The sequence below is a fragment of the Lepidochelys olivacea genome (genome assembly GCF_965140295.1).
Source record: "Lepidochelys olivacea isolate rLepOli2 genome assembly, chromosome: 10".
NCBI lineage: Eukaryota > Metazoa > Chordata > Testudines > Cheloniidae > Lepidochelys > Lepidochelys olivacea.
The window spans coordinates 12,784,286-12,807,804 of NC_140420.1; the positions used below are offsets into that span (position 1 = coordinate 12,784,286).

A 23,519-nucleotide genomic window follows, 5' to 3' on the forward strand; every position below is an offset into this window, starting at 1 on the left:
AAGTGGCATTCCGTGTGGTTTCCTAGGTAGTAGCCAGAGCCAGGCGCGATTTGGTAGCTATCATGCACTGATCTACTAGGAGATCCCCAACTGTTGCAAAATACGGTAGGCGAGCATGGGAACAACGACGGGGCATCCTTGGGAGGGGTTGCTGGGTGTAGTATCCGTGGGGCAGGGCAGGGATTATGATTGCCTAGGTGTTTGGAGGGGAGGAGCTCTGAGCCAGGAGTGAAATCGAACAGCAGGGAAGCGTGGCAGAGTGAAATGTAAGTTCTGCAACTCTTTAAATGGAGGCTGGAAATCAAACCTGCCTTGTCTGCTATCAAGGGATCCAGGCACGATCAGCGGGGCGCCGAAGGAGGGGGGAACGAGTAGCGATAACGGGGGGGGGCTCTGTCTCAGTATGGGGCAAGGCAGGCGGGAGCCCGGCCAGGATCTGTGCGCGGCACAGGAGTTTCTGGAGGGCTGTAGGCACTGTGGGAGCGGAGCTGGAGGAGAGACCTATGAACTCCCCCGAAAGTGCCACGAAGAGGAGAAGCTGCGCCGGCGGAGAGAGGGCGGTGACCGGACCCGGGGGGAGGAGTCTCCGGGGGAAGGCAGGTGGAGGTGCCGGGGAGGGAGGCGCTCAGTGGGATGGGGTGGCAGGTGCCAAGGGACCCTGCAGGGCGAGTCCGAAGAGCATCGGTTCCCGGAGCAAGGCGCGGGGCGGGCGCGCTGGGGCTCAGGCGGGTAAGTGGAGGCGGCCGGGCTCAGGGGGAGCCCTGGGCCGGCGGGTCCCTTGCCCCCTCCCGGATCTAGCGCGCATGGGGGTGTGGGGGGAAGCGCTGCCCCAAGATAGTGCAGGCTGGCAGGGGCTGCGGAGCGCTATTGAAAGGGGGGGACACAGATTTCGTCCCCCCCGACCAGCGCCTGACTCTCCTCTTCCTCTCTCGGGGCCCTCCCCTAGCAGCCTGGCCCCTGAGCCCCAAAGCCGAGTGAGCAGCGTCCTGAGCTGGGACAGAGGACCCCTCAGGTGTGTGTGGACCAGCCAGAAAGTGGTTGGGCCATGGCAGGGGTGGACCCCCTGGCTCTGTGGCCGAGGGGTGGGGGCCTGTGTGCAGTCTGGCCTGAGCTGGGTGCCTCTGGGGCCTGGAAACTAACCACCTGGGGGATGCAGGGAGCAGGTACCCTGGCAGCAGAGAACTTCCATCCTGACGTGCAGCGCTCTCCAGCTCCTCAACCAGGGCTGCATGCAGCTCCACCAATGCCCCTGGGTCTGGACCTGCAGCCATCCCCCGTGGCCAGTGCTGGCCCCTCCTGCAGCTCCGACAATGCCCCTGGGTCCAGACCTGCACCCGGCCCCTATGTCCAGTGCTGACCCCTCCCACAGGTCCGCCAATGCCCCTTGCTTCTAATCTGCAGCAACCTTCTCCACAGCTCCATTGCAGGGCCCCTCATACAGATCTGTCAGGGATGCCTATGCCTGGCCTGCAGTTCCCACCCAGCTCTATGATGCACCCAGTCCTGAGAGCTGGCTTCCTTTTGGATGATGATCCCTGTGGCTGAGATGACTTTGCCTCTGCAGTCAGCACTTTGGGGAAGACAAGCCCCTAAATTCTTATGCCATTCACCAGTCAGGCATGAGATCTGTTTAGGGATGAAGATGTCATGGGCTGCCCTGAAAATGATGGCAGAGACTAGCATAGAAACCCAGCTAACTCGACCTGTCTCCTAAGAGGAAAGATCAGTGCTTCTGCTGGTGACTGGCTTGACAGGAGCTTTCCAATCCTATCCTATAGCAAATATAGGCTTGGGGTAGGGCACATCTAGTGCTTCACTTACATTGGTGTTTGTCTAGTAGTAGGTTAAAGGGCACTTCCTTCTAGGTCATGTGACTGCAGTGTAGCAAGACTGAGGCAGGTGAATGGCATGTTCTTTTTCATCAGTGGAAAGTGTCTGCTTTGTTCTGTGGGAAGTAGGACTGGTTTTTCTCCATTCAGTGGTAGGATACTTTGTAAAAACTGCCTGCTTGAGCAAGGAACAGCTTAGTTGCTCGATGCTTATTGATGGGAGTTCTGTTATCCTTCCCAACTCTGAAGGGTGCAATTAAGGTGCAAGCTGCAGGCATGAGTAATATCCTGCCTTGATAAGCTGTATTCCATGTAGACTTCATTTTAATGTACAGTATAAAAGAGATTGAAATTTCAAAGCTGAAACTCAGTTGCACTGACTCATCAGAACCAGAAGGCATCTATGGGGAGACTTTGAATAACATGTCGTGCTTTCTTTCCGAGGGTCTCAAACCCTAACTTTGCCTCACAGCAGCTTGGTGAGGTAGGTGAAACCTGTATTATAATCATCTTACAGATGATCCAGGCCATGTGAGTTAGAAGCAGAGCTGGGAACAGAACTCACAAATCCTGGCTCACAATCCCATGTTCAAGATACTAGACCACACTTCAAGGAGACCTTCCCCGTTAGGATTAAGAGAAAGTTCTGTCCTTGGGTCACCCCTGTAAATGAAGCTATCTGTATTTTGGATTTGTTTATTCTGGGATGAGTTAGCTGCTGTGTGATATTAGTTGTGATTGAACACTGGGGTATGCAGTATTATGGTCTACTGCTCTCCATAAAGTGGTGGTTTACACTGAAGGAATTTTTGATTCAGTGTGACACAAGGACTCCTCGTTGTTTTTGCTGATACAGACTAACGCGGCTACCGCTCTGAAACCTATAGCTTGACATGTTTAAGCTCTGGCCTCCATTAGATGTGGGCTTTAATATGATCTGTCAAGGGTATGAGTTGCTTAGTTGCTGTATCAATTCGCCTCTTCCCAAACTCTCCCGCTGTTCTGTGTTCTGTTTTGGAAGCAAATGGGTCTTTAGCTGCTTGGAAATGACCAGTTACCCAGCACAGCTGGTATCTAATTACATTCCAGAGCTGGGAATTCTAATTCGGCACTATGCAGAGGTTTTTGTTTTTAATGAGTGTTGTTATAAACTGTTAATTAAGTCCTACAACAGCAGTAATCTCAGCAGGATTGAAGGCTGTGTAATCATAGCTATTCCTGACTGTCGCTCCTACTCCTTTTCAGCCTGGGCTAGGAAAGCTAATAAAACCTATTGATAACAACATTTTCCATCAGCTGGCTAAGATCAAAGCCAGAGAGCAGCTGATGTGCCAGTGTGCAGCTGCTAAGATTAGGCAATTTGGCCTAAACCTTCTGCCCAAGGCATTTGATTGGGCCTCTAGCTGTGTGGTACAAGTTGTGGGTAGGGAGGAGTCATATCCTAACAGGGCAGCCAGAGGGGTTCAGTTCCAAACAGTTTTGTGGGGGGAGAATAGAGAAAGGGCCAAGAAGTGATGTATGCTTTGTGGGGTGGTAGAGAAACGATTCCTGTTAAAGAGGGAGAGCAGGAATCTACAATAGGCTCCAATGAGGGCTGAATACAAGGGAGAGTTGGCCTGATGCCTCAGGGGCACATACTACTATCTCCACAGAGCTCAGCTCATGCTCCACAGCCGGTGGCACTAAATATCACATTGCCATTTCAGCCGGTTGTTGGATGAAACGTCTGAGGCAGGGGGCCTCCTGTGGCTTCCATTTGGCTCCATGGCCTGGTCCGGCCTTCAGGTTAGGAAAGAAAAGTTGGAAGTGAGTGAATGGAACTAAGAACCTGACACAGTGGGTGAAGATGGGGGCTGGCCTACGGTGATGGAGTTGGGACTAGAGGCCCGTCTGCTTTGGAGATTTGCCCTGATCCAAGCAATGGATAGCGAGGCACCCAGGGGGTTGCTTCAGTGCAGGCTCCCAGGGCAGACGAAAAGCTGCCACTTGCACTTGGGTATGTCAGTCCTGAGGCGCAGTCTGCTAATTGTGTCAAATCAGTTGTGGGGTGTGTGCTGATGGTTAGTAGGATGAGACCAAACACATTTTACTTATAACCGAAACTAACCCCAAAGGGTTGAAAAGGCCACTGGCATTTATAAAAAGAAAAGGAGTACTTGTGGCACCTTAGAGACTAACAAAACTGGCATTTATGTAGGCCTTAATTGTTTTACCGATGCTGGGTGCTGGAGCCTCTGAAAGTGTGATTCTGCTCTAATGACAGGTTTCAGAGTAACAGCCGTGTTAGTCTGTATCCGCAAAAAGAAAAGGAGGACTTGTGGCACCTTAGAGACTAACCAATTTATTTGAGCATGAGCTTTCGTGAGCTACAGCTCACTTCATCGGATATTCTCTGTGTGTATATAAAGTCTGCTGCAGTTTCCACAGTATGCATCCGATGAAGTGAGCTGTAGCTCACGAAAGCTCATGCTCAAATAAATTGGTTAGTCTCTAAGGTGCCACAAGTCCTCCTTTTCATTCTGCTCTAAGTATCTCTTAAAATGGAAGGGGGGGGAGGTTCCCATTGTTGTCACGTGTCAATGATTCCAAATCTTTTTTTCTCATCTTATGAGTGAAAAGTGCCTCCTTCACCTCCCCTCCCCCAATCCCTTCACTACCAGCCCAATGAACCCAAGATCTGACAGTCTTACCCAGATCACTTTGACATCTGGCAGGCTGGGTTCTTTCCTTCTCACCCATTCTTGCCCGTGATGCAGATAATACAGGTCCAGTTCTGCTCCGTTACTCCTCTGCAGCCATGCTTCACGTATGCACCTGTAACGAAGACTAATTGGGGCAGCGGAAGTCGCAAAGGTGTGAGCGCAGGATGTGATCTGCATAATGTTTGTTAAAGGAGGTGATTCATGAGCAGGAAATAACCCAGCTGGACTGCCTGGGCCTTGGATGAGTTTGTGATACTGGCTGTTGGAAAAATACCTCCTTCCTCTTGTAAAGTGATCAGATTTGATTGAGATACAAGTATGGAGCCCCTCCAGGCCATTTTGAGAGTTGTTTTTCAGAGTAGAACCACATCTGGAGTTTGGCACGCTTCAGTCAGAGCTTTTTTTTTGTCCATGTGTTAATTGCCCTGATACCTACAGCTTTGCCTCCCAAATGTTCTTGGGCATTTGGAGGATTGGGAGGGCATGTTGTGTTGTCTTGGGGCCTGACAGCAACATTTTCCTTTCCTATTTTCTTAAGAGTGTCTTGTTCTGTTTTGTCTCTTCTCCAGGCCACTCATGATGCTATTCCTTCCCTGCTTTCTGGGGAGATGCATCTCTCTTGAATAATTTTGTTATCAGAGTGAGTCATCTTGGCTTTTAATAAGAAGCCTCAGAAGTTTTTCTCACCCTCCCTAGGAGTCTGATGAGCCATGATGGAAGGCGCACCCAAGTGCTCTGTGTTATGGTGCTCTTCAGATTGAACTGTAGAACTCTCTGCATTTGTACAGCCCTGTATGAGTGCCCCATCATCAATTGGGAAGGAGTCTATTATCCTGAAAGGTCTCTGAGCCAAAGCCAATGGGAAGACTCCCACTGACTTCAGTTGGCTCTGGATCAATAAAGAGCAGAATCCAAGAAGCTGAGTGTTTGGAGAGCAGGCAGGAAGGTGGAGGCCCAGATTCTCAAAAGTATTTAGACTCCTACCTTCCATTGATTTCAATGGAAGGTAGAGCCTAAATACCTTGAGGATCTGGGCCAAAGTGCTTAGGGTCAGTTGGCCGTGAAGGTGGCTTCCTGTTTAGTTTTGGAGAGTTGAGGGGTTTTTCCCCCCTCTGAGTGTGCGACTCAGTGACCAAAATCAAAACGCCATAGAGCTGCCCTGGGACTCTCGACCGGTGTGCAGTTTTCAAATAAATAGGCAGAAACTCAGCAGTACAACTGGTGGAGCAGGAGCTCTCTGTGTCTCAAGACTGCTTTTAGCATCCTTACGTGCCTGGCAAAGCTCTCAAGACCGTGCTTGGTGGAGTTCAGGCTGTCCATTCAGATTCCCAGCAGGCGTTGGGTTGTGAAATGGTTTTGCATCCCGTATGGCCTTCCTGTCTCAGACGTGTGTTCACATAAAGGGGTGGGAGCTGTTCCTGAGCTGCTTAGGGGAGAGAATCTGTGTAGACTGCCATTCTTGCTCTGTATTTGTACCGCGCTTAGCACGCTGGGGTCCTGGCCCTTGAATGGGGCTCCTAGGTACTACAATACAGTCCATAAATCACAGCCTTAATGGGCAAGTCTTCTGGGTCGAGATATCTACAGTGCATCTCCTGCTTTGACTCACTGCAGATAGAAGAAACAGGACTAGATAGTAATATGGCTCTCTTGCTTCCTGTGTCATCACAACCTGCTGGCTATACCAATGCCTCATAGATTAGGTGCTAAGGCTTTCCCACCCCGTGGTGGAATATTGTCTGCATTTGGATTGCTTCATAAAACTGCTTCACTCCTTCCCAGAGGACGCAGGAGGGGTTGGACCCAGCCTGGCCGCCACCAGCTGTCCAAGCACTAACGCACAGCTACTGTACCAGGCTGTTCCAGGGCTGATCACAAAGCAAATAAGGAAGGGCATAGCTATTAAAAACCAAACAAAATCTTGACTCCCTCCTCCACATTTCCACGAATCCCGTGCTATCTGTGCCATCCTGTTAATGTTTATATGGCTGGGTCTCTGGTGTATCAGTTTGTCCAAAGGACAGCTCCCTGCTCTCCCTTGAATCTGGGGGCTAGAAATGAGCTGTGAATCCAACAATGTTTTTGTTACACAGAGAAAGCTGGCAGTCAGGTGACTGCTTGGTAACTCGATCTTCTCCTTCACTCCACCTGTCTTTTTCTTTCTCTTCTTTCCCTCTCCCAGGTACAGATGTTCTGGGGGTGAACTATGAGCCCTTGTCAACGTGAGTGGCAACACCGCCTGCAATTGGGACCTCTCCACTTACATGTAAACTCTTCTCACCCAGCCCTTCCCCTGTCAATGGTGGGGGAAGAGATATTTTTAGTCACTGGTGCATGTGGCTGTTGGCTTGACACCATCTGAATTTCCTTTCCTGCAAGGTAGGAATTGTGCGGGGAGTGGAAAAGGAGGTTGCGTGGAGAATTCTTTCTTTTATCATTATTTAAATAGTTATTAATAGCAGGGATCAACCTCTAACACGGATCTTTCCTCCCACAAGCCTGTAGGAGTTTTGGCAAACAAAACTTCTGGGTTAGCTTCAGGGAGATGCAGCTAATGGGGAAAAAGGAGAAATCTATTAGTTTATCCATTTATGGGAGAAACTTGTTAAAGACTCTTTTTAAATCTAAGTGTTGTTAAACTATTTGGATTCCTGGAATACAAGGTGCTGCACAAGCAGTTTAGCTGAAGAAATGAAAGGCCAAAGATGGCAGCTGGGGTGTCTGGAGGCCTTTGGGTCTGAGGCCGTGCATCAAAAGAAGTGTATTGTGAGGTCGGTCCTCTCTGTGCCAAGACATGGGGGACGTGGTGCCTAGAACATGCTGACGGTTGTTTGCTCTGGAAATACTTTGTTCTTTGCCTTTATGAGGTCTGGCTTGGGAAGGGGAACCCTACCAGACACTGACCTGACTCTGTTGTGGTGATTGGTGGTGGTGGAGATTTTCTAAAGGGCTGCTATGCCCCAGCTAGGTTGCAGGACTCTAGTCTTGAGAGATTTCTGCTATGCTCCAGGGTTGGCAAAATAGAATTTTTACATACATCCCAAAGTGCTTGATGGGCTATGAGATGCAGCCCCACTGAAATGCAGCTGGCTCTGGGTTGGAGGACATTGGCTGGTGCATGGTACACTGACCACACAGCTAGGTACAACAGCTATTTTAAGTGTTAAAAATGAGACCTGAATTCCAGTTTGATCGTGGATACATAGACACAATGGGAATTGCAGCCAAGGGCAGAATCAAGGTGCCCTTTGTGTCTTAGAACCATAGTGGAATGAGGCCACCTTGCTTTCCCTGAGGATTTTTTATGTGTCACCTGGCCCTGAGGCTGCTGTCTTGAAACCATCTGAGATGGGCAGAGATTGAACAGAGAGCCCATGTCGGCTCCCTGATCTTCTATGCCCTCAGAATCTTGCGGGAAATGGTGGGTAATTTGCCAGAGATTCCTGTTCTTATATCCTACCATTAAATGGTTGTAGCTTTTATTCTTGCTTGGCTTGTGGCTCTGGGAGCCATGGGCGGTGCCAGTCCTCTGGCTTCTAGGGTAGCACCAGTGTTCACTCCTGGTGCTAGACCACCGAGGAGAAGGGAGCCAAAATTTCAGGCAGCCACAAGTCTTTCATGCTGCTAGTCCATTCCCAAGGCAATGGTGATGTGTGCACAGCATGTCAGCAGGAATTTCTTCCTGGGCAATTGGTGCCTTGATGATTTATCGGCAAGGTTCTACCTCTGTCTCTGAGTGGAAAAGGGTTTGAGGTTCTATTGATTGACTGAGACCGGTCATTGCTCCCTCCCTTAAATCGCTGAGCCTGACTGGCAAGGGAAATGGATCATAGGGGACCCTGAGCAGCAGGTCAGAGACTTTTTTCCTTCCCTAACGTGTGACAAGCCCCTACCAGGACAGCACAGGGAAGAGTAGGAGGAAAGACCAGGAAGTGTGTGCATGAAGCAGAGATGGACAGACAGGGAACAAAGCTGACTCTGTGTACAGGAGGCTCCGCTCCTGAAGGTGGTTCTACTGAGCTCATGTGGGGTTTTGGGCATCATCCCCAGTAGAAGCGAAGAAGCAGATGATGTAGTGATTGGTTGGTTTTTAAAAAGAAAAGGAGGACTTGTGGCACCTTAGAGACTAACCAATTTATTTGACCATAAGCTTTCATGAGCTACAGCTCACTTCTTTGGATGCATAAAGTGGAAAATACAGTGAGGAGATTTATATACACACAGACCATGAAAAAATACACATTGTAAGGAGAGTGAACACTTAAGATGAGCTATTACCAGCAGGAGAGTGGGGTGCGGGGAGAGAAAACCTTTTGAAGTGATAATCAAGGTGGGCCATTCCAGCACATTTCTAGGAGTTAACAAGAATGTCTGAGGAACAGTGGGGGGGGGGAGAGGAATAAACAAGTATAATACTTAGTATAATGACTCAACCACTCCCAGTCTCTCTTCAAGCCTAAGTTAATTGTATCCAATTTGCAAATTAATTCCAATTCAGCAGTCTCTCGTTGGAGTCTGTTTTTTGAAGTTTTTTTGTTGAAGGATAGTCACTTTGAGATCAGAAATCGAGTGACCAGAGAGATTGAAGTGTTCTCCGACTGGTTCATGAATGTTATAATTCTTGACATCTGATTTGTGTCCATTTATTCTTTTACGTAGAGACTGTCCAGTTTGCCCAATGTACATGGCAGAGGAGCATTGCTGGCACATGATGGCATATATCACATTGGTAGATGTGCAGGTGAACGAGCCTCTGATAGTGTGGCTGATGTGATTAGGCCCTATGATGGTGTCCTCTGAATAGATATGTGGGCACAGTTGGCAACAGGCTTTGTTGCAAGGATAGGTTCCTGGGTTAGTGGTTCTGTTGTGTGGTGTGTGGTTGCTGGTGAGTATTTGCTTCAGGTTGGGGGGCTGTCTGTAAGCAAGGACTGGCCTGTCTCCCAAGATTTGTGAGAGTGATGGGTCGTCCTTCAGGATAGGTTGTAGATCCTTGATAATGCGTTGGAGAGGTTTTAGTTGGGGGTTGAAGGTGATGGCTAGTGGCGTTCTGTCATTTTCTTTGTTGGGCCTGTCCTGTAGTAGGTGACTTCTGGGTACTCTTCTGGTTCTGTCAATCTGTTTCCTCACTTCAGCAGGTGGGTATTGTAGTTGTAAGAATGCTTGATAGAGATCTTGTAGGTGTTTGTCTCTGTCTGAAGTGTTGGAACAAATGCGGTTATATCGTAGAGCTTGGCTGTAGACAATGGATCGTGTGGTGTGGTGTGGTCTGGGTGAAAGCTGGAGGCATGTAGGTAGGAATAGCGGTCAGTAGGTTTCCGGTATAGGGTGGTGTTTATGTGACCATCGTTTATTCGCACTGTAGTGTCCAGGAAGTGGATCTCTTGTGTGGACTGGTCCAGGCTGAGGTTGATGGTGGGATGGAAATTGTTGAAATCATGGTGGAATTCCTCAAGGGCTTCTTTTCCATGGGTCCAGATGATGAAGATGTCATCAATGTAGCGCAAGTAGAGTAGGGGCATTAGGGGACGAGAGCTGAGGAAGCGTTGTTCTAAAAATATAAAAATGTTGGCATACCGTGGGGCCATGTGGGTACCCATAGCAGTGCCGCTGATTTGAAGGTATATGTTGTCCCCAAATGTGAAATAGTTGTGGGTGAGGACAAAGTCACAAAGTTCAGCCACCAGGTTTGCCGTGACATTATCAGGGATAGTGTTCCTGACGGCTTGTAGTCCATCCTTGTGTGGAATGTTGGTGTAGAGGGCTTCTACATCCATAGCGGCCAGGACGGTGTTTTCAGGAAGATCACCGATGGATTGTAGTTTCCTCAGGAAGTCAGTGGTGTCTCGAAGATAGCTGGGAGTGCTGGTAGCGTATTCTATCTGCTACCCAAGATCCATAAACCTGGAAATCCTGGGTGTCCCATCATCTCAGGCATTGGCACCCTGACAGCAGGATTGTCTGGCTATGTAGACTCCCTCCTCAGGCCCTATGCTACCAGCACTCCCAGCTATCTTCGAGACACTACTGACTTCCTGAGGAAACTACAGTCCATCGGTAATCTTCCTGAAAACACCATCCTGGCCACTACAGAATTGGAATTAATTTGCAAATTGGATACAATTAACTTAGGCTTGAAGAGAGACTGGGAGTGGTTGAGTCATTATACTAAGTATTATACTTGTTTATTCCTCCCCCTCCCCCCTACCCACTGTTCCTCAGACATTCTTGTTAACTCCTGCAAATGTGCTGGAAATGGCCCACCTTGATTATCACTTCAAAAGGTTTTCTCTCCCCGCACCCCACTCTCCTGCTGGTAATAGCTCATCTTAAGTGTTCACTCTCCTTACAATGTGTATTTTTTCATGGTCTGTGTGTATATAAATCTCCTCACTGTATTTTCCACTTTATGCATCCGAAGAAGTGAGCTGTAGCTCACGAAAGCTTATGCTCAAATAAATTGATTAGTCTCTAAGGTGCCACAAGTACTCCTTTTCTTTTTGCGAATACAGACTAACACGGCTGCTACTCTGAAACCTGTTGGTTTTTAAGAGACTCTTGAGTGATGGTGGGTGACCTTCCCTATTGGATAAGAACCCAAAAGCTACTGCTTCTTTGGGCTATGTGGCCTGTGCAATGGGCCTGGCAGTCTGATGGGAACCAGTTTTCTTGCAAGAGCCCTATGATGCCCATGAGAGTCTGGCTAGAAGTACCCAGGGAACTGCCTTGTGCGCAATATTTACTCCTTCCTGTGGGCAGAGCCCAGGAAAGAGGCTTCCAGAGTTTCTTGTGCATTTCAGTAAATCCCTGCTTCAAGAGGAAGGCTACTGGGAAAAGGTTCTAATGTTAGCCGAGACCTTGATCTGACAAAGGATGTCGGGAATAAAAATATCTATTCATCTGCCCCCTCTGCTGAGTATTTCCCTTTGTGCTTCCCCTGCTGTTTTCCTCTCTCCTGTCCTTGTGCTTCCCCACCCCTTGCTCCCCCAGCCCCTCTGTGCTCAGTTCATACTGACTCCTGGTATTCCTCCTCCTCCTGCTGCTCACTGCTCTACCTTTGCTCATTGCCCCCCTCTCTGTCTGCTGCTTTGTTCTCTAACCGCCTTCCTCGTTGTATTTACATTTGCTCTCTCCTCTCTGCCAGATGAGCAATACCACACACACCAGCATGTCCGCTCCCACCGAGGGTGGTGTAGGCGTGACCAGCATGGCTGGCAGCACGCTGCAGACCAGGATCATCCCTCTGACAGACTCCAGCCATCTCTCCCCTAAAGACGACTCCCTGCTCAGGACCCTCCAGAACTACTCCCAAGATGGCCAGCAAATTTTCCTGACCACTTCGGCAGCGCAGGTGATCTCCGGAATCTTTGTGTGGTCGGCACTGATTCTCACTATCCACCAGGTAAAGGCAGGGCTCTGCAGGGAGAGGGGTGTTCCCCTGGACCTGGGTGTGTGCACACGTGGGGGTGGGGGAGGTAGGGCAAGGGGAGCTGCTCGGGACCTCAACTGAATCTCAGGATTCTTGAATGCCTCCATGCCTGAGCTAGTTACAGACTATTTCCTTGTCTCTAACTGCTTCCCTTACTTCCAGCGAAGCATCTCCGTCTCCTGGCTATGGCCTCCCACCTTCTATAGTGTCTACAGCAGGTGCCTCTGCCAATTTCAGACCAGCACGTTACAGGGAGGGATGAGTCCAGCCTTTTCAAACCTAACAGCTTGGTAGAGCAGACTTTGTCCTTCAGCTCCCCTGAGCGGCTGCCTGCATGGCCTTCCTCGCTGTGTTTATCTGAAGTGCCTACCCCAGAGGGAAGCTGTAACAGTTCCTAGAGTATCAGCGGTTCTGAGGTTAAGGGAGTGTCCTCCATTCTCCTTTCTGGGGAGCCTGGATTTCCTAATGTCCCCATTCCCCACTTAACAACACGTGACACCTGCTGTCTGAGGCCATGTGTCCTCTGGGGGTTTAACTGAAATATTTGTCCCCAGAGCCCAATTCTCGGTATGTAGGTGTAAATCTGGAGTAACTCCACTGAAATCAGTAGAATTACTGCAGATTTACACTGGTGTGGCTGAAAGCAGAATGTGGCCCAGCGTTAGTATTTGTATGGCAGTTAATTCCTGGGCCAAGTGGTGCAGTGGGGTAGACACACTGACTCTTCACCCCGCAGACCCAAATTTAAAATTGATTGGGGTCACAAATGAAATGAGTTATTTGATCTCAGCCCACTTGTTTCGTGGTGTGGAATTCTCCTTCCCCCCGGATCAGCAAAGTTCTTGTACTCTTGGTAATTGCTGCTTAGGAGTCCCAAGCTGAAATAGTAGGAGATGTGCTCCAACCCTCATCTTCTATATTCTGTGTGACAGGTCAGGTTTGCATTGGCGAAGCTGTAGAGGAACTGGGACTGGAATAGCAGGGTGCTTGCTGGTAGGACTGAGGTGTGGGCAGTACTTTGTGTGGAGATTTTGTGCCTCTAGCCAATGGGATTAATCCTCCCACACTTACACTTGCTCCCTGAAGGAATGCTAGTCTCTGATTTCCTCTGCATAATGTCTTGGCAGCATGTGTTTTGTGCTTCCTGCAGGTTGCAAGGACCATGTGGTGGCGGGTGGAGTCTGGCAGGGTATCTGGTTGGATTCTGATTCAGGCGTCAAGAGATCTCACTGTAGATCTGTTTCAGGGAGCAAGAAGTGGGCAGGAGGGAGATGAAGACTGGAAAACCACATAGGGACGCTCCTTTCTGCACCCACAAAGCAGAGGCCTGATGGCCTGTTGCCACGTCTGCTTCTCGGCTTCTCTTCGGCAGGTATCTCTTATGGGCCTAATGTCACTACATTGCCCGGATTGTCTCTCCCTTTCCCCAGATCTACATGCACCTGAGGAACTACACTATTCCTAACGAGCAGCGCTATATTATCCGCATCCTCTTCATTGTGCCTATCTACGCCTTTGACTCCTGGCTCAGCCTCCTCCTCATTGGAAGTCACCAGTTTTATGTGTACTTCAACTCTGTGCGTGACTGCTATGAAGGTGGGCAAGGCGGGGTGGCATCTGTGGTAGAGGTTGGGAGGAGAATGGTGCAGGAGGAACCTGTGATGGAGGGCACAAGGGTTTTGTTTGTCTCTCCCCTCTAGTGGAAGCTAGGCAAGATGGCACATCAGCGTGACTTGGCATCTCCCCCTCCGCCCCACCCACAAATCAGATCACAGTGTTTCAGGGTCCAAGAGGGAACCCAGGGAGAGTTTTCAGGTTGCCTGATAGTAACTCTTGAGTTTGTTGTCATAGAGACCAATGGAAACGATCAACACCCACTCCTCTCCCTGTCACCAAAGCTGGTGCTGAATGGAGATGGGCCCCTAAGCTGCAGTGATGCACTGGAGAAGGCTCTTGCGAGTCAGGGTGGGGAGATGAAGGTTCCTGGGAGCCCCTGGTAAAATTCCATACCAAACTGAAGGGGAGGGTTGAGGTGACTACTTACCTCTGGAGTTCCACTTGGGGCAGCTAGCAGTACCTTGCCAGAGATGGCTAAGTACAAAACGGAATAAAACGGCCATAGGCTCCATTATCCCTGTGGCTCAAATACTTCTGAAGAACAGAATTTTCGTCTCTGGATTGTGCCAGAGTTTCATCAAACGGCAAATATTTCCAATCCTTTTCCAAGGGTGGATACTGCCAGCTGCCTCTCCCTTCACATCAAATCCCAGAGGTCAGACTCCCTGCTATGCAATCAATACGCTCAGAATATGTCAGGAGCAAAGTCTGTGTTTCCAGCAGTTTAATAGATGTTTGCCTGGGGGTGGGAGGGCACTGCCTCCCTCTTCGGTGATCAGTTTCAACAGGACTATACCGTGCAGTCCCTCCCAGGCTAGCTGACTGCCTGATTAGATGAGCTGCTAGGGTCTTTCTCATCTGCAACCTCTGAGAGACCCAGTCACGCTGCATGTGCTTGTTAGCTGGCTGGCTGTGCTAGGGGAGGGGGTTTGAAGTTTTTAAGTTGCTTGGCTCACCGGGAGTGGTTTATGTTAAATGGTACTGCTGGACTTACGGGCTTTGGGAGTTTTGTGTATGATGATTTAAATACAACGGCACCCGGTGTCAATGAACAGACACCATCTTTTAGCATTTGCATGCATCTAAATGAAATCAAATCCCAGGCGGAGAGAGCCCAGTGGGAGTCCAGCCAGGGAGCAAAAAGGCCTATGAACAGGGACCCATCACACCTCGCAGAGCTCTAACTTGTCTGCAGGCTCAGGAACACAGCACTGTCTATCCACATTGTATCGGGACGGAAATTTTTTTTTTTTTAATGCAACCATTTGTGGCAGAAATGCAATATTTGTAAAATGAAGGTTTGAGTCCTTGAGAAATGGATGGACTCAGCCAAGAAGTAGGTGACACTGGGTCATTTTGAGCCCTAAGCCCACTGGAGTTTAAGTTGTTGGTTGGTTGACACCATTGCATTTTATACTGTTTGGAGTAAGAGTCTGAAGGTGAAAGGGGAAAAATACCAAATTGGGTTTGTTAATGAAACTTAATTCAGCTAGCTCCAAGCTGCCAAGGAAATGAGCTGATTACAGGTCAGACCAGTCCAGGAAGCTCCACCCACAGAGCTCTCCCACTGCGATTGTTACATCGTCAGGAGGAGACGGGGGAGTTTGTTCTCAGAAGGCAGGACACGGTTAACTACCAGAAAGCAGCTAATAATACTAATGTGTAGCATGTACGTAGCCCTTCCATGAGTACCTCCCTGCCTCGTCAATCCACTGCTCACATGCCCATCTTTGTCTTGTCAGCATTTGTAATCTACAGCTTCCTGAGCCTCTGCTTTGAGTACCTGGGAGGGGAGAGCACCATCATGTCTGAGATCCGGGGGAAGCCCATCGCGTAAGTCAGAGTCCCTATCCCGTTCTTTGGCCCCCTTCACTGGCTTTCTCTCTAGGGCCAACATCACCAATTCTCATTGTGTTCTGATTCTAGGTCCAGTTGTCTTTATGGGACCTGCTGTCTGCAAGGAATGTCCTATTCCATTGGGTTCCTCAGATTCTGCAAGCAGGTTGGTCTCTGGCCTGGACTGTTTAGCTCATATTACGTAGATTAAGGCTAAACGAGAGCCCTGGTCCATCAAATTGTAGGGGTCTTTCTGGGAAGGCTGTTCTTCGCTGCCGCCTTCTGGAGGCGTTCATGCTTCCCTCCTGCACCTGAGTTTTTGAATTTTCGTCCAAAGTGAGGCAGCGCACCCAGCCCATTAGGCACCGAGCCAGCAGCAATCAGCTGTGCTTGGTGTCATCTGCTCTGCCTCTTGACTCATTGCTGAGTCAGGGTCCCCTCCCACTGGGGTGCCTAGATCCTGTTTTAGTCCTCCCAGGCTCCTTTAGCTATTGGTACTGATTACCCAAGGTGCCTACCACCAGGCAAGTTTTGGCACATATCTGTGCGGGTGCTGCCCTAGGCTGGAGGGAGGGTAACTTCAGTTATCAGTTATGTATCCTAAATGGGTTTGCTGCTATTCACGACAATCCCATGGGGCTACAGCCCTGCTTCCTTACTGTGCTGCTCATGAATGAGCCCAGGGGGAAGCTCCTGGGGGTTTGATGAGGGGCAGGCTTTAGTTGATAGGACTGGATTTCTTGGCACAGGAAGGCCACAGAGAGACCTGGCAGGTGGGGGAGATGATTGGTTGGGTTGGAGCACTTCACTGGGATGCCAGGGAAGGCTGATGCATGTGGGGGAAGGGATCCAGCCAGTAAGGTGCACTGTGGCTGCAGACATGCCACTTGCTAAGGGCTGGTCTATTTCACTCCATATCACTGGCCACCCTTGCTAGTGGTGTAAGTGTTTGCTCCCTATCTGAAGAGAGGGAGGAATCTCTCTCTTCTTCTTTCTCCCCAAATGTCAGAGCTCCTTGCCCTCCATCCTGGGAGTGGCGGGGACCAGTACACACTCAGTTCCTTTCTCTTGGGGTCAGGTGGAGTGGGACTGTGCGTACTGCGGTCCCAGCAGCTCTTGGGAGAACAGCAAGTACCTCCGGTGGGAGTGTGGTGGGATCTCTCTCGAACACAGAGCTGGAAATAGCACGGTGTCTTTTTCTCTCTTGCTGCAGGCGACGCTGCAGTTCTGTATTGTGAAGCCCCTGGTGGCGATCCTCACCATTGTCCTGCAGGCATTCGGGAAATACCACGATGGTGACTTCAAGTGAGAATGCGAGGGCGATGGGACAGCCCATTGCCCCTGGGCTGAGATGGCTGCATCAGTCCTCTCCTCTAAGAATAGGCAAAGGCATTTCCCCTCCCCCTCCCAAATCCCCAGGGCACTCTTTGTCAAAGGGGGCTGCTCTGGGAGTGGTGGGGACAAGAAAACCAGATATGGGGAAATTAAATGCTCTTCCTTGGGGCTGCTGGATCAGCACCGTACTGTACTGGGGACCCCCTCTCCGCTCTTCCATTGCACTCTTCCTAGCACAGCGAATGCTCAAGGGGGTTGCAGTCTATGGAAATCTTAACTCCCAGGAGCAACAGGGCCCAGACAAGCCTTGGAATGGGGAGAGATGGGCTGTTGCCCTTTCCTGTGCGTGAACTTGAAATGGTATGTCCAAGAGCTCTAAGCCCTGTGATGGTAACCATGGCCATGGGTTGTGGGGGGGCGTGTACTGAGGTGAGGAGGGCTTTGCCTGCCTTCCATAGATGTGCAGTAGGGGGCGAGGCCTCGGAATCAAGGGAAGATTTTTATGCTGTTAATCCAGATACACAAACCTGGGCCTCTCGCACACTTCTTTTAACTCCAGGGCTAGACTGTGGCTGGTTTCCACCCACTGTATTTGTTCTAGCTGTGCACTTTAATTTTTGGACCAAGATCTTTCTGGGCCTTTAACCTCCCATCCTGCTACCAAGGAGCCCTTAGCCTAGTGAGCCACCATGGTAGCAATTTCCTGTGTTTCTGTATGCTACTTGTGACCCAGCCAAGCACAGCCCTTTGCAATAGGGCTGCAGGTGCCTTTATCCGAAGTGTGGAGGAGATGCTGCAGCTGGAGAGAATCGGTTCCAGTATGTAACACTCCCTCATGATCTGGTTCTCTGTAGGCTCCGGGTAGCCTCTGTGTCACAGATGAGGAGTGGCTGCAGCTTGTCCCATGTAGGTTCCTGGCGACCTGCCAGTGTGATCTGTGATTTGGGCATAGTTCCAGCAGCCCAGCTCAGTAACTCCCTCTCTTCAGCATTCACAGTGGATACCTCTACATCACCATCATCTACAACTTCTCTGTCAGCATGGCCCTGTACGCGCTCTTCCTCTTCTACTTTGCCACCCTGGAGCTCCTGCGCCCCTTTGAGCCAGTCCTCAAATTCCTCACCATCAAGGCCATCATCTTCCTCTCCTTCTGGCAAGGTGGGTCCTAGGGCTTCGGGTCTCCAGGAGGACGGCCCTTCTTCTCTCCCAGCACCTGATCACTCCACCCAATGAGTTGGGAGGCAGCAGAAGGACCCATGGTAGCTGTACAATCTACTGGACGCCCTGAACCAGAACTCACCCCCTTTCTGCGTCTCTTTACAGGGATGCTGCTGGCCATCCTGGAGAAGTGTGGGGTGATCCCTGAAGTCCAAATCATTGATGGGAAGGAGGTGGGAGCTGGGACGGTAGCTGCCGGCTACCAGAACTTCATAATCTGCATTGAGATGCTATTTGCCGCCATTGCTCTGCGCTATGCCTTTACCTGCCAGGTATACAGAGAGAAGAAGGAAAACTCAACAGGTAACTGAAGCCATCTTCTCTACACTCGAGGGGCCCCAGGCACATAAGCAATGAGGGGATCCTGTTCTCAGTTGAACAGTAAAGAGCCTTAAAAGCTACTTGGCTCTCTGCTGTTAAATCCTGCCTTTAGGCTCTTTTCCCCATGATGCCTTCAGGCAGTGCTAATGGCTGGGAAGAGCCCTCTCAGGAGGGATTGCTGGGACAGAGGATTGTTAATATTACGGATAATGTTGTCAGGAAACACCCGGTGTCAAAAAGGATTCAGATTCATCAAGTTGTGCATGAAGCTGACCTCTTGAAATGTGTCATGGAGTCCCTCTCCCATTCCCTCCCACTGCTTGTTGTCCTGGCTTCTTGCCTTGAATTAGGCTGCCTGCTCTTGTGTTATGAAGACATGGCTGCTGCTCACAATGGAGCCCTGATATGGAGGGTGGCCCCTGGGTGCTGCTGTAATAATGGTGACAGTTGTTCTCTGTAATAGCATCCCTTTTTATAAGGGATATTTCAACCAAGCTGGTGGGCTATCTCCTGCCAAGCCCCAAACTCCACTTTAAATCCCATGACTGGCCTCTGTCTCCAGAGATGGGAATGTTGCAGTTACTACACTGGGTGCCCATGGGAACAGGGAAGCCTTGTGTTGCTCCAGTAAGGACCGGCATTGCTGTTCAAGGAGCAGCATAGCCTCAGAAGACTTCCCATCCAGCCTTTGCTGCTGGTCCAGGGCCTCTGTGCCCTGGGGTCCTGTGGTGTAGGTGGCAGTGGTTTCAAGGAGTTGGACTCTTTATAAGGGGGAGGTATCTGGCTGGTCCTTGGTGTGCTCTGTGGCCTTGGGTCCTTTACAAACTCCAAAGGCCGAATGTGCAAGAGAGTGAAAAGGGGGGGGGGGGAGATGGGGAAGGGGCTAGTTTGGCCTCTTGTTCCTCTCCCCCCAGGAATGGCAAACAAAACCCTTCACCTAAATGGTGCTGTGGGATGGGCATCCTGCAGGGATGGCTTCCTATCTTCCTAGGAAACTTAGAGAAAGATTTACTCTGCTCAGAGCATCCTCTTCTGTCACTGGCTATTGACCTGCCTATGATCTCTGGGAAGAGCAGAGTCAGAGCAGTTGGCTTGGTGTGGGCAGCATGCAAGGAGATGGATTTTATCCTTTTGTTGGAAGAGGTGTTTCACCCTTTGTATCTGGACCGTGCTGTATCTCTACATGCTGCCCACCTGCTACCTTCCACATAGGCTGTACTTGCATAGGCAGCAGTTCTGCGGAAAAGGACCTAGGGGTGACAGTGGACGAGAAGCTGGATATGAGTCAGCAGTGTGCCCTTGTTGCCAAGAAGGCCAATGGCATTTTGGGATGTATAAGTAGGGGCAAAGCGAGCAGATCGAGGGACGTGATCGTTCCCCTCTATTCGACATTGGTGAGGCCTCATCTGGAGTACTGTGTCCAATTTTGGGCCCCACACTACAAGAAGGATGTGGATAAATTGGAGAGAGTCCAGCGAAGGGCAACAAAAATGATTAGGGGTCTAGAACACATGACTTATGAGGAGAGGCTGAGGGAGCTGGGATTGTTTAGCCTGCAGAAGAGAAGAATGAGGGGGAATTTGATAGCTGCTTTCAACTACCTGAAAGCGGGTTCCAAAGAGGATGGCTCTAGACTGTTCTCAATGGTAGCAGATGACAGAACGAGGAGTAATGGTCTCAAGTTGCAATGGGGGAGGTTTAGATTGGATATTAGGAAAAACTTTTTCACTGAGAGGGTGGTGAAACACTGGAATGCGTTACCTAGGGAGGTGGTAGAATCTCCTTCCTTAGAGGTTTTTAAGGTCAGGCTTGACAAAGCCCTGGCTGGGATGATTTAACTGGGAATTGGTCCTGCTTCGAGCAGGGGGTTGGACTAGATGACCTTCTGGGGTCCCTTCCAACCCTGATATTCTATGATTCTATGCTCATGGCTTGAAGAAAAGCACCAAGCTTTCATTTTTTGCTAGGATTGGAGTATAGAAGGGATATCTCGGTCCACATTTCTAGTTGTCCATTTAACAATGACACAGAACTTTTCACCTGTGGATGGATTTAGATGGCAATGGATTTAACCCTTTCTGTTGCACATTACCCACTCACTCATCTCCAATTCTACGAGGGCATATCAAACTGTAACCACTCAAAAATCAAACGTGTCCAGTGTGCTTTGATTGCTGCACGTTGGGACTCATTTCCTGTTGGCCAGAGGTTTTATTACATCGCTAGGCTCAGGACCTCTATGTCTGGTCCCTCCTGCCCTCCCATCTCCCTTGCCTAGCGAGGCACTTCCTTTTAAAAGTGGATCACTCATAACAAGTCTCTCTGCTTTCAGCAAACGTGGCCCCAATGCAGAGCATCTCTAGCGGGCTGAAGGAGACAATGAGCCCGCAGGACATTGTCCAGGATGCTATCCACAACTTCTCCCCCACATACCAGCAATACACTCAGCAGTCCATGCAGGAGGCGGAGACAAAAGCTCCTGGGCAGATTGGGCACACGGCACCCCAAGCTGATGGGCAAAATAGGAAAAGAAGCAAAACCATTGAGAAGAGAGTGCTGATGCTCTCAGACGATGACCTGTAGGTGAGAGCTGAGAGGACAGCGGCCCGGGCAATGTTTAAAACCGCATTGTCCCTGCAATCTGACTGGAGCCAAAAGAGAGCAACAGATCTCGACCAGAGAAGCCAAGACCAGCTGCTGTTTTGGAAGGAAAGAAGCAAGAACCAGAGAGGGGTAGGATGCTGAACTGTGCTTGACTTCTGCTGTCCTGTCCCTGCTGATGTTGGAGATTTGGTTCTTCTCTATTCCCATTAGGCCCCTGTACTTTTGTCGTTCAGTGGTTCCTGTCCACCAACCTGCCCCACTGCCCGTGTTCTGACGCACGACAAGCATCTGTATCGGTGCTGTGGGAATGATGTGACAGGAAGCAACCAGGACTCCTGAGAGTTCCTACGAGTGCTGCAAGATGGAGGCTGGAGTCCAGCTCGTCCTCTCACCGATGAACAAGGGCAAGGTGGGGAAGAGAACTGCTCTGCGTACCATGACTCTGCTCTAGTGACTCTTGGCCTAAGTAAAAAGACTAACGGCTCTCAAGCCCCCGGGGAGAAGAGCAGACTGGGAAGTCAGCTGCACATCTCCTCCTGCTCTGACATTTTGAAAGTTACCAAAGTTTATTTTGGTTAAAACTTGGGGGAATCTCAGGAGTCTTGTAGGAAAGGGAGGGAGGGAGAATGAATGAGCTATTTTCTGGTACCTACCTGCCTAAAATTTAATAATCCCCAAGGAAGAGGCTAAAATGAAATTCAACGGCTGCCACCTGTCCTGCTTCTGGGAGGGGGAAACCTCTTTATTTGTGTCTTAAAAGGACTATGATCCACTTGGAGTGGATCAAAAATGAAATGGATTCCAATGGGTGTATTAAATTGCTTTTCAGGGAATTGAACTGTCACAACTGTGACTGGCAGGGTTAGGAATTCACTTACTGGAAATGATACTTCTTGAAAACATTTGCTATTAAGCTCCCCTCCTTAAATTTAAGAAATAGCTTTATTTTAATGCCTACACTTGGCTTCATCGAGACTGGAGAGAACCAGAACTATTTACAAAAATTAAATACCACAGACCCATCTGTGGGAAGTGTGCGTGCAAACCCCTGCCCAGATCTGCCCTACTGGGGTTACACTGATCACATACCAATCTATTGTTAGGGTCACATGGGCACCTTTATAAAAGAGGCCATGTCCTCTCTGTGAACAGAGGTGGGAACCTAAATGACAGAGTGGCTCTGTTCTAGGATAGTTGTGGAGTGAAATATAAATAGGCCTGTGTCCTCTTGCTGTTGACCTGCACAATGCCATTTGTGGGAGACAAATGTCCTAACATGGGATCAGCTGGATTAATTCCCCTCTGCTGAACAGCAGCAGATAGCACACCTCATTCTGTGAACCTTCCTATAACATCCCACCAGACCTGTATTTTAGATCTTTGAAGACAACCGTACTAATTTCAGTCTATACTCCCACTCTCCTACCAGAATGACTGCTGGAAACTCATTTGGTGTTGGCATCGCTTTGTCTTACTTCATGGGGGGGAAGGGGACAGTTTGTGTGTGTCTTAAAAGGACCTCTAGTGCCTCAAATTGCTGCCATGTAATAAATGTACAGTTAACGCTTATGGTTCGGTTTAGAAGTGGACCCTTTTTAAAAAAAAAATCTTGACATTTCCCCAGCTCTGAGATCCCTTGAGCCTGAGAAGTGGAAATTGTAACTTAACAATCCTGCATTTTACTATTTATAAGGTTCTTGTTTTTCCTAATAAATGGATGTTTCTATTACCACTCCAGTGAGCGCTTCATTTGGCAAAGCCTTGTTACCCATCTGGCGGGGAGGGTCTCTGATGTGATCCAGCAGCTCTCTGCCATCCAACACTGACGCTCATAAATTCAGAAGCATCGCATTGGCCTCTAGACACTATGGCAACTGGGGCACTAGGAATGCCTGCGTGGACAAAATGTATCATGATGCCCTGGCTCTGATGGGGAGTCCTCCCATCTCGCTGGCTTTCACATCACCTCTTCCAGGCTGGAAGAACACAGTGCTCTCCTCTGCATCCCTTCTACCTCCTTTCTTGTGCTCTGGAGTTGTCAGAGAGGTTACACCCAACCTCAAACTGGGCTGAGCAGCGTTCGGCAGCAGTGATCGGACAGTAGTAAACAGAGTTGATCAGAGAAGCTTCCCCGTCTCGCTGAAAGCCTGTGATAGCAATACTGTGATAGCAGCGTGTAGCTGAGACAGTCTGGCGGCTCCCTCCGATTATCTCCAGCACCGCTTCTGCCTCCTCAGCTGGAGAAGCGGCTTCCTGCAGGCTGCCTGCTGGGAGGTATAGCTAGAGTCTTATGTAGGACTCCTGCATGCAGCAAATCTAGTCTTGGGAGGGGTGGGAGCATTCTCCTGCCTGTCTAGGGCTAGCTCCAGCTCCGTGGCGAGAGCAGCTGCCAGGCATGACGAGGTGCCCTGTGCGGATACTGACAAAGCTGCTCGGTTTTACAGCACAGGCATCAAAGAAGCAACATGAGCAAAGAAGTCCCTTGAGCGGAACACATTGGCCTTCCCTACCCCAGCTGGCTGGGGGGTAATTATGTCAGATCTGGGACAGAGGTTGGTTGCTTCAACCACTGGGGTGCGGACAGGTAGCAAAAGTGACTATAGCTCAGCTGGTAAAGCACTTGCCTAC

The 23,519-nt window shown here is 49.7% G+C and overlaps 1 protein-coding gene across 5 annotated transcripts; it reads left to right on the plus strand.

Annotated features, from left to right (window-relative positions):
• Positions 1 to 52: 52 nt before the first annotated feature.
• Positions 53 to 22,620, plus strand: TMEM184A (transmembrane protein 184A). Of its 5 annotated transcripts, none has more exons than XM_084641643.1 (10): positions 53 to 105; positions 6,714 to 6,910; positions 11,676 to 11,933; positions 13,391 to 13,556; positions 15,320 to 15,410; positions 15,504 to 15,579; positions 16,627 to 16,718; positions 17,737 to 17,906; positions 18,072 to 18,269; positions 20,620 to 22,620. In XM_084641643.1, exons 3-10 carry the CDS (start codon positions 11,676 to 11,678, stop codon positions 20,868 to 20,870), a joined length of 1,302 nt encoding a protein of 433 aa, XP_084497769.1. In that variant the 5' UTR covers positions 53 to 105; positions 6,714 to 6,910; the 3' UTR covers positions 20,871 to 22,620. The 5 variants fall into 5 exon arrangements, with proteins under 5 accessions (XP_084497769.1, XP_084497766.1, XP_084497768.1 ...); XM_084641640.1 differs by lacking the exon at positions 53 to 105 and adding an exon at positions 216 to 266; XM_084641642.1 differs by lacking the exon at positions 53 to 105 and adding an exon at positions 665 to 729.
• Positions 22,621 to 23,519: the final 899 nt, after the last annotated feature.

Coding starts and splice junctions, on each gene's coding strand:
- TMEM184A (XM_084641643.1), top strand. CDS start 11,676: ATGAGCAATACCACACACACCAGCATGTCCGCTCCCACCGAGGGTGGT. Junction 11,934..13,390: donor TGATTCTCACTATCCACCAG/GTAAAGGCAGGG, acceptor CCCTTTCCCCAG/ATCTACATGCACCTGAGGAA. Junction 18,270..20,619: donor GAAGAAGGAAAACTCAACAG/GTAACTGAAGCC, acceptor CTCTGCTTTCAG/CAAACGTGGCCCCAATGCAG.